General features: G+C 37.5%; 2 protein-coding genes across 2 annotated transcripts; one reads left to right on the top strand and one right to left on the bottom strand.

Moving 5' to 3' along the window:
* Positions 1–5: 5 nt before the first annotated feature.
* Positions 6–629, bottom strand: LOC117135025 (testis-specific serine/threonine-protein kinase 4-like; the record flags this gene model as incomplete). The annotated part of the gene is given in 2 exon segments (XM_033294834.1): positions 6–119; positions 121–629. Coding segments are annotated over 2 exon segments (447 nt in total), but the record flags the coding sequence as incomplete, so codon positions are not given.
* Positions 630–5,021: 4,392 nt separating this feature from the next.
* On the top strand, positions 5,022–5,736 carry LOC108604943. Its single transcript, XM_017994516.1, has 2 exons — positions 5,022–5,228; positions 5,281–5,736. Exons 1-2 carry the CDS (start codon positions 5,061–5,063, stop codon positions 5,731–5,733), a joined length of 621 nt encoding a protein of 206 aa, XP_017850005.1. The 5' UTR covers positions 5,022–5,060; the 3' UTR covers positions 5,734–5,736.
* The last annotated feature ends 5,353 nt before the right edge of the window (positions 5,737–11,089 follow it).

Below are 11,089 nucleotides of genomic sequence, written 5' to 3'. Positions count from 1 at the left end.
TCGGCCAGCTGCATTATCAAATAGACGCGATGACTGGTCTCAATGCTCTGATAGAACGTAATCAGATTATCATGATGCAATCCCTTAACGGCTTCAATTTCACGCGGCAGAAACTTTTGGCGTATACTCGGCGGGCGCTTTGACTTTGGATATAATTTTGACGGCCACACGCTTGCCGTACTCCTCGGAGAAACCGATTTTCACCTTGGCATAGTTGCCCGTGCCAATGACCTTGCCCAGTATAATGCCATGCTCCTCAAGTATGGTCTTCTGTGGTTTTCCCTTATCATCTTTGATGGGCGCAGCGGCACCCTTGGCCGCACCCTTCTCGTTGTTGAATGTATAGACTTTCTGATCCTGGCGTCGACCCGAACTCTCGGTAACGAGCTCTTGCGATGAAGTTTGAGCAACTGGCGCCGTTGGGTCAGCCTTGCGCTTGGGCGCTGTCGCCATTGAAAACAACTAACGAAACGAAACGTTTTTTGAACTTCGCCAGGGTTCGCTACCCGAACCAAGTTGAGTGCTGTTGTCTTGCACAGAACCAAAGTAACATTGAGTTAAGAGTTTACTTCAGCATGATGTTTGTAACAAAACTACAAAATTTATATAGCCAAAATATTAATCGGCTATTTGCTTTGACAAAGTTAGCATTTAGATTTTAGATTTAATTGTCAAGGCTCAACAAGGTGCTGACTTTAAAATTGTAAACGTATGTCCAACTAGCATATACACTTTGGAACTTTCATTTTAAGTTTCTATATAATTCAGTAATTACTTTTATTAGTAAATCCTTTTGGGCGTATAAAAGAGCAAGCATGCCATATATTTTTAATTGAATTTTATAAGCCGTAGGCATTGCGGCTGCCGTGTTTATGCAGTTGCCAGTTGTGTAATAACTCAAGCAAAAATCAAATAAGCCCCAGCTCTCATACAAAAAATAAAGAAACACAAACTGGCAAAAGGCGATTGAAGCACCATACATATATTTATGTATCCGTTTGTAAGTGTGTGTGTATGTGTGTATGTGACCAACTGGTCGTCATAACTTTTACTGGGTGGTGCTCCTTTTCATTTTTGTTGTTTCTTCCACTGTAGTATTTTTTTTTGTCGGCGCGTCCACCTCCCCTAGCCGTTGGTTACCTACATTTTTACTTAACTTTCAGCGCTGTTTGAGTTTTGGTTTATGAAATTTTCACATTTTTGCGCATTACTTTGGTTTTATTGTGCGGCATGTCGCTGTTGCTGCCCCCAACTGCCACCCAAGTCGCCTTTTAGCTTGTTTTTAAAGTAGCTTAAGGTCATTCGAGCGGTTTGTAAATTTCAATTGAAATACACATATACACGCACGCAAAAGTATTTTTCTGCTTTTTTTTTTTGTATTTTATAATTCTTGTTTTTCGCATTGCTTCTCGTTTTACCATTGCGTGTGCAAGCGAAATTTTATGTTTCATTTAAAATTGAAATATAGCTGGCGGCAAAGCAAAGTCGGGCTGCAATTGGCAATGGAATTTAATACACACACACAGACTCTCTCAGATCCTACGTAGGGCTTCCCCATACCCAGCACATTCAGGTGCTGTTGTCCTTGTTGCTGTATTAAATAAAATATTTATAATTTCATAATGAAAAAGAGCCGCATGCCAAAGATAAAGCGCCATACACTAAGTTCAAAGTGCGGCATTTAAATAACTTCAACAAGTTTGGCAGCATTAAATTGCAGAACAAATGTACTTCTATAAATATAATTTAGAGCTTTATATATTATAGAAATAAATATAAATTAATGCCATTTTCTGTAGAGTGTATTTTGTATTCGACTTGCTATTTTTATTGCTCTTACTTTCTTGTTTTGTGGACAAGTTGGGGAGATTCAACTACCTGTCGCCCAGGTTAATTTTTATTTTTTTTTGCTTTCTCGCAGCATGCATGTTAATGCTACGCCATTACGTTGATTTCACAATATCCTCGCACATCCTGTCCGAAGCACGCAATCCTCAGCAACTGTGCAACGCAATGTCAAAATTGTTTGTGGCAGTTGCCGCCGCAGCTGCGTTGACAGCGGAAATGCCGCTACCCTGAACAAACCCCATACACTGAGCAAAAGTGGAGGGGCCCAGGGACATCCGCACACACACACACACACAGGCTTGGCATATTTTGTTGAGTGTGTCCTTTGGCTGAACAGCAAAAATGACAACTGAAATATGCGTTGCCCGGTAAATTTGTGAGTCAGCGCCGAACTCAGAGAGAGAGCGAGACAGAGAGAGCGAGAGATCTGTGCACTGGAATTGTGGTTTATGCTGCGTTATTATCATCCATTGCAGTTACTTCCAGAGCCTGTCCTGCCCATTGGTTTTCTTCTCTTGTATTTCTTACGTCAGCGCCACACCGCATGACTTATCATCTGCCCCAGGGCTCTCCAGCCAGACTCATATGCTACACACGCGCTTGGGCATAATGAGAGATTACATTGGAGCTGCATTTCTTTGTGGTAATGCATGTATATATGCCATAACATGCCCTCTCAAGCCCCATGTCATTAACATTACTGGACATTACACTTAATGTTAAATGCAACAACACTTGCACTCTGAAATAATCGCTATGCAAATCTTTGTGCAGCTGAAATTCGTTGAAGGAGAATTAAGAGAGAGCAAAGTGTGCGCTCATTGAAATGTATTTTATTTATTTATTTTTAAAGCAAGGCACTGTCTAGCTAAGAGTGTAAGTAACATGCGCTGCAGCTTCAGCTGTTTAGTCACTGTTAAGTTAACAGCAGCTGCTAGCGCTGCTCTCGCTGTAAACTAACAGCAGCGATTATTAAGCTAAGCTGTAGCCTCATTACAAAATTGTTTGCTTTTAAATAAGATAATATTTTTATAAGAACTGGCAACAACATATTATGTTGTAAGCCTTTGAGCCTTGAGCAAGCAAGCAAAGCAAATTTTGGCTACTTTTACAAGCTACACGAAAGAATATTGTAATCCCAGCGCTGATGGCATAATAAAATAAAATAAAATGAAATAAAATATTATTTTTGGCTTGCGTCCAAAAGAGTACAAACAAAATTTTAAACACAACAAGCAAGCTGCACAGCAGACCAGAGAGTACAACAACAGATGAAGTGGCCTTTGGCCATGACAGCGGCTAAAGTGGCAGAAGTCAATGCAGCCAAGTGGCTTCTATAGAGAGCCTGGCCATAATGTGCTTTGGCTTTAGTTTTTGGCAACAGCAGTTTTTAGAGGTCGGCAGGCAGCCTGTCAAGTTCAAGACAAAAACACAAAAAAAAATGTTGAGCAAAGTCTGGAAACAGGCAAATCAAAACAATAATAGTAATCTGCATGTAACTCTGTGTGTGTGTGTGTGTGAGTCTACGTGTGTGTGTGTGTGTATATATTTTATGGCTGACTTTGGCTGGCAGCATTGCCAACTTCCTGTCTGGCTGTCATGATTTTATTTGCATGCATGCGCGTGTCAATGTTGAGACTCTGAAACTCAGACGCGCTGGCCTTGCCCACAAGAGCGCCCCGCTACGCCCCAATCGCCAAATGATTGCTGCTAAACTTTAAAGTTTAGAGCAAATTTCATTTCGCATTTTGGGCAATTAATTTTTCAATTTAAATTCGCAATGTTTGTTTGCATGGCAAATATATTTATTTAAATGCAAAAAAATATTTTCATGCAGCTTAGGCAACAATTGATTACACTTATGCCAAATATAGTTTTAAATTTGAAGCATAAAATGATAAAATGATGAGTTAAATGCAATTAAAGAATATGTGACTCTAATTCTGATGTTTTGTTTGGCAAAGTGTATAGCAAAGTCGTATGCTGCCAAGTCACTTATTTTATTATACGTATATTTTTTAACGCCTTGTGTTAAATTTATGAAATATTTGCGCACTTGCGTTGCAATTTATGAAATGCAAATGCTATTATTGTGGTTGTTGTAAATATTTTATTTGTTGGCGGCGGGTCGCGCAGCTCTTGATCATCGACTTATCTGCGAAGGGCCTTGCCCTGAGCGTATTTTACATGCATTTCGGCTATAAATTAACCGAGCAGCTCACATCAAAGTACATAAGTACACACATATATATATATATATATATGCATATGCATATGGTATGTATATAAAACATTTTTTGATTTATGCAAATTTTCACAAATAACAATAACAACAACTTAAATATGCACAAGCACACACACACTGGGGTAATTAAAAATGCATGGAATTTTACATAAAGTAGCTTAGTAATATTCATAGTTTCAAGTATTGCAGTCAGCCATAAACTCAAAGGTCCACCTAATAAGCAACGACCGCAGGCTTGTGGGTCGGTAATATTACCGCATAATGCTTAAATGATAACCGGGCGTACCGCCTGGCCACGCCCACACAACCGCCTACCCAAAGCATGCATTACACACAGAGAGCATTAGAAGCTCATTAATTATTCATAAATATTGCTTTACGCAATTAGTTAATACCAGGATTGATTGATTTACTTTTGTCTGCATATGCGCTCAAGCTAATGCAAAACTCAAACTCTTTCATGCTCCATCTCTGTCACTCGCTGCCCAGGACATTGGCATTGGCTTTAGTGCAAATTCTGCAATGATTTGTGTTTCGAACTCTAGTCAAGCAAATTGTAATAAGCAACATTATTAGCAATCTTTATAGATTCCAATATATTTAAGCATATTAACATAAGATAAGTGTATCAATTTTATTGAGAAAATAAAAATAAGGCAGACGAATTTGCTTTTAATAATTTAAGCAAAAGAAAAAATCAAAGAAAAATCAGTACTGCAAAATACTTAATTAAAAAAACTTGTAGTATTGAAACTGCTTTTTCAATATAATTTGTGGAAGCTTAAGAGCTCCACCGGAAGAAACTTTTTTAAACAAACTGCTTCAGTTGCCCAGTTGCTCTTACTATTTCATTCATTTATCAAGTACGTTTCAACTTGTAAGTCAAGATATTATTAATTTTATAAATTTTTAAAATATGAAATCTTTAGTTAACTTAGTATATGCCACTTTAGTTTTATTTGCGCTCATGCCGACGCCTCGTGGGCTGAATATCAGACTTGTGCACGCAATTCGGAGATTAAGTCAATGCAAGATTCTGAATAGTCCGATAGCATTGCTGGAGAGTTGCTGTGGCAACAATCTGTTTCTTGATCAGAAGATAGCGATGACTCTATGCACGCAACAAGATGATATAGTATACAAAATCCAAGCCAAATTGGAGTTGTATAATGATTTGAATTTTGCAGTGCCGCACTGAATGCCTCTATAGAGAGCTAAGGTTAACTGATGATATCAGAGTCAACATGAAGCAAGTTATAAATATGATCAACAAGTTACTCAAAACAAATAAGGATGAAGTACATAGCTACTTTCATATACTACTTGATTCGTATGAAATTGTCTCCGAAATGAAAATACCCTATAATGGCTCTAAAAATGGATGTTCGCTCTATCCTGAAGCTGTCGAGTCGCACGCGTTGTCGAGCGCATTTGTAAATTGCCATGATAATTATAGAAATCAAAGCAAACCGTGTAGACATCTGTTTCAACGGTTCGACATGTGCTTAGCCAAAAATCTACCCACAAGAGGCGACGTTAGCGGAACTAACAAGCTTGTAAGAAATCTATTTTTGCTTACTGTGGCACTGACTTTGCTTTTGTCCAAGGGCGAGTATAATTTACTTAATAATTTAATTTAATAACATAGCAAATTAAACTAAAATTATATATATGTGTGTTGCAAAAGAAAAACTATGGAAATATATATATAATATTTATGCATAATATATAATTTACAAATAAAGATCAGCTTCACATTATTTTATTTTATTTTTTATTTATTTGCAGCTTTACGTGCTCTACATAATAAACAATAACCAATAATAAACAATCACCAGAAAGCTGTCAACCCGACGTGATCAACTAGAATTTATAATTTTTGTCTACACAAGAGGATTCTCCGATTTTCAATTGATTTTAAATGTTGTGGCAGCCCAGTATAATATATAGTAAACGTTAGAATGAAACTACAATTAGCCGCACCATAATTCATAATGAACATTTATTTATTAAAGCAATATGATTGGAATGTTAATGTAGTGTGTACAAATGAATAATATATATATATATATATATTATATAAGTAGATACATAGATGCTTACAAGCTTAAGCATAGAGATTATGGTTGTGACGAGTCCCAGCTGAAAATTGCATTTAACACAAATCGCTTGCCTAAGATAATGTCTGGAGTGTGGAAACGATAAATGCACATAAGTAGCTACTTATTGGTGCAGCTGTGGCATGTGATTGTTACCAAGGTGAGTATGAAATCAATGCCTGGTTGGGCACAAATGCAAATTAATTAAGACACACAGAGGCTTAAGACTATGCAATGCACAAATTAAGCAAATTGTTTGACCAAAATTGGAACCAGAATTTAATTTATTATTATTTCTATTGCCCTGAATTAATTTTTAATACAGAAGATTTTGTCCGTTTTTATTCCACTAAATTTATGTAACGCTTGGGCTTGGGGACCTATAAAAAATAAGTTTATAAAAGTTTGCATTGTTTATTAATTACATTACCTTATTTTCATCGTCTAAAACACAAATATTTAATACAAAAATGTTCATACTAATATAAAAATATTACACTTTAAGCTTGGCGACTAAAATGTTTTTTTTTGGTTTTGCTTTGTAACTTGTGTTGAGTCTAGTAAATGTTTAGTAATACTATCAGCTATAATATATAGCTAAAGCTATGTTAGTTACATGAGCTGTCAAAGCAAATAAACAGTTTGCTTTGATTAAAAATTGTACAAGAATTAAAACTTAGCTGAGTTTGCCTACATATGTTATAAACTGAAACTGTTTTTTTTTATTATTTTGTACTAATATGTATATTTATTTATTTTTTTTGTTTCTTTTTTTGTTTGGCTCTGTTAGCATATTTTATGCAATGACAATGGCTTTGGCCTCGCCACTGTTGGTAGTTTATAAATCATTTGAGATAAGCTGCAGCACAACGTGCAACACCTGATGCCATTTTGAAAGGATGCCGACCCCAGCACCGAGGCCCATGCTCAGACAACGTGCCATGCCATTGCCATTGGAGTATGCTACGTTAAAAACTGCAAATGGGCACAAAAAACAGAAGTTGACAGAGCCAAAGGCAGAGGCAGAGGCAGCAGCCAGCCAACCAACCAACCCACGACGAGAGCAGAGCACATAACAAAAATTGAAAATAAAAAACAAAACAAGACAAAAGGAAACCTTTTTTAAACGGCGAACGGTAAAAACAAGCAGTGCACTAAAATACACTTGACAAAAATATTGACAGGCACATTGAAAACAATTTAGAAGGGACATAAATTTTGAATAGCGCTCATTGTACGCCAGCGCAGAAATGTATGCTACAAAATTCATCATGCGCTTATTCGCTTTAATTCTCTTTTTTTTTTTTGATTTGTTGTGTGTAGTGTATTAGAATAAAACAATATGCACAGCAAGAAAATTGTTTGCGGTGCGGCACACAGCGTAAAATATGAAAATGTAAATAGCATAAAATGAAAACCTGCAATGGCAGCACTTTTCCAACACTTTCCAATTGCTTGACAAGGGCTTGGGGCTTGGGGCTTGGCGCTGTGTGGCAAGCATGTCACATTGTTGAGCTTAGATTGTGGGTCCTTCTCTATCTCTCTGTCTCTCTCTCTCTCTCTCTTTCTCTCTCTCTCTTCGGCAACTTCGTGACTGACGCTGAGTGCAAGCTGTTTAGCCTTTATGTGACAAAGTAAATTTCAATATATTGAAATTGTTATTTAAGTAGAGTGCACGTGTAGTCAAGCCAGGCGGCCTCTTCCCCTCCCACTCCCTTTCTATCTCTTGCTCTCAGCTGCACTTGCTCTCTATCTGGCTCGTTACTGTAAATAGTGTCATAAATAAATTGCCGTGATTTGTGTGCCAGCCACAAGAGGCAGCGCATAAGAGAGAGAGAGAGAGAGAGAGATGGAGATGAGGATCTGAGAGATGGATGAGAGAGAGTAGAGAGAGAGATGAGAGAGAGAGAGAGAGAGAGAGAGAGAGAGAGAGTCTATAAAAAAAGTGAAATAAATAAATACAAAATAACATCATGTGCAAAACAAATTGCATTTTAAAATGCAACCCAAGCGATTTTCTAATAACGGCGCAGCACAAAGTAAAAACACAAAAACACCGCAAATAATAAAAGACTAGCAGCAAAATAAAATTAAATAAAATGCACTAGCAGTAGCAGCCAATAGGGTCAGCTGCCAGCTGCTGAGCCCGGCCAAACGATTTAATTACAAATAAAGTAATTTTTAATTGAATAACCGCCAAAGTTGATGTCCGAGCCCCAAGCCAGGCCAGCCAAATCGGCTCAGCTACATACATATATATCATTTGCATATACCATACTGACTTGCAAAACTGATCAATATACAGTATTTTTTTTTTGATGATTTTTTGGGTTGCCAGCGTAAAAAATTGCGCAGCAGCGTCAACAAGCAGGCGAAATGTTTTCACCAAACATCAGCGCACTGACCGTAACTTTGTTTTCACCACGATGCGTGCCAACATTTGTAACTCCCCCACCCCCTCCAGCATTGCCCCTTACAAACGCATTGCACTGATTTACTTTTGCAGATAATACACTACTTATAAGCACAAAGATGCATTTCAATATTTAGTTCCTTATATAAGTCTTATTTTAATTTGTCAAAATATGAGTATGAAATAAATTATTTATAAAATATTGTGTTGAAAATAATCTTTTAATAGCTTAATCCTTGCTGCTCAAAACAAATTATTTAAATAAATTTGATGTGTTTAGAATCTAATAATAACAATTATTGGATTAGTCCTGTACTAATAGTACCACTATAGTATCACTATGTTTATGCCAACTTTGGTGCAACTTTGATAGTACTTTGTCTACGTGTAGCGCATTCAATTGTCATGGAAACCTACAACATTCCATTCAGCTTTAGTGGTGGGGATTTCTGCTTTTGGCTCACAGCTTGGAGTAGCTTCTGTTTCGCATGCGCTTATTTGCAATTGCATCATCGATTTAATTGCAAATTAATTGCTTCATCATTGGCGCGCGCATGGCCATCAACCAGATCCCAGCCCTCAATATGCCGCGCGCCACAAGCGTAAGCCGCAGTGCTCTGCCCCATCCGCCCAGCTCCTGTTCAAGCGCTCGTCGTCCATGGACAGCAAAGTCATCAACAGATTCGAGCAGCTGGCGTTTATTTTTACATTTCACGCTGGACGCTGCATTACTTTGTAATTATTGTGGCAAATGGTTTGTTTGCATATTGATTACAGCTGCAATAAGCCAACGAGCTGCCTGACCACGCCCACTTACAGTAAGCTGTAGTTTTGTTGCAAGCTTAGTTGAAACAATTTTAGGAAATAATTCTACACATCAAGAGTTTTAATGCAGCAGTCGTTTGAAACATTTTTTTGTACATTGAATTGCCACATTGACTGCAACTTTTTGCAACTATTGAGCCCAGTGTGCTCAGCTGCGTCTCGTCGTTGGCGGCGCTCAATCAAATTTAAGAAAATTACTTGACGAACAGTGGTAAATGCACGAGTAATGGAATTTTCAGTGGCAATTGCATTGTGAAAGTAGCCACAACAGTAAAAAGTGCAACAAAGAGCATGTCCTGCGCCTGCAGCGACAGGACACAAGACTTACCGACAGAGCAGACAAAGCACATCATAAAGGCAACACGTATACAACAAAAAAAAAAAACGAAGAGAAGAAGATGAAGCAGCAGCAAATTTGCGGTTTCTGCATTTTTATAAACCGAAGCACAAAGTGTAGATAAGTTTTTGCACTTGCTCTCTCGCTCGCACACTCGCGCCCTCTTGCTCTGCATATTTTTTTCGCTGTGTGTATGTGTGTGTGTGTATAGTGAAATATAATAATAAACTACAGAAATGACAAAAGACGTGTTAAAAGCACAGAACAAACAAAAAACAAGAGAACATGAATTTTGAGATGTAGGCAACTGTTTGATACACTTTGATTAGATTAGGTGACAAACGCTGATAGATATGAAAATGTTTATATCTATATAGAAACAGATATATAACTATATATAAGCATATAAATTATTATAGATAAGATATACAAACAAAAACTAATAAACTGAAGCATACAAATTTCTTAGATTTAAGCAGCTTACCCCATACGCAACAAACGCTGTAAAAAAAAGAGCAAAATAAATTTAAAATAATTTAATAGTTAATATAATTTAGAATTTAATGAATGAATTCAATAAGTTGATTAATTTTAAAATATAAGCTCAAATAACTTAGCATCAAAATAATATTATGGATGCATTTCAAATTCAGATTGGTTAAGATGATTTAAATTTCAAAATGACATAAACTGTTCGCTTTAACTTCAAGATACCCATTTGCATATATCAAAGTGTATCAAAAGAAGTAACAATGAAGAATGCTCATATGGAAACTGCTGCGGGATGGCAACGCCGCTGACAGGCAACAAACTCAAACTGGCAGCACTTTTGATAGGCAGGGCAGTCCACACACACACACATAGAGACTAGCGCTGGTGCTGAAGAGACAAGATTTACTAGACGATAGACAAGAAAGAAGGCGTGTAAAGTGCCGCCAAGCTAAAAAATATTTCCACAACAATGGCAGAGCCAGAGCAAAAGAAAAGCGAAGCAAAGAAAATGGCACAGCTGAAGGGTTGAGCGGTGGTCTGGGGGCTGGGAGTGTTGGGTTAGCTTGTAGTTGGGGCTGTAAAACGTAAGTAGCTATAAAATATGAATATAATAGAGCACATCACAGCAGCATAATGCGCCCGCAGCGTATGCAAGACGTAAATGGATGGGGGAACTACGAGTCCGGGTCCGGGTAGTTGATTAAATCAGTGAAGTGATCGAAGTGACATGCATGAGCATGACGAGAGCACTTGAGGCGCTCCATGCATAAAGCCGGTTAGTGCTACTTTCCCAATAACAATGAAGTTCAGCTTCATTTGAAGTGGCGTCC

The sequence above is a fragment of the Drosophila busckii genome, unplaced genomic scaffold (genome assembly GCF_011750605.1).
Source record: "Drosophila busckii strain San Diego stock center, stock number 13000-0081.31 unplaced genomic scaffold, ASM1175060v1 hic_scaffold_46, whole genome shotgun sequence".
NCBI lineage: Eukaryota > Metazoa > Arthropoda > Insecta > Diptera > Drosophilidae > Drosophila > Drosophila busckii.
The sequence above is the reverse complement of the archived record's forward strand: the minus strand, read 5'-3'. Positions and strand labels throughout refer to the sequence as shown.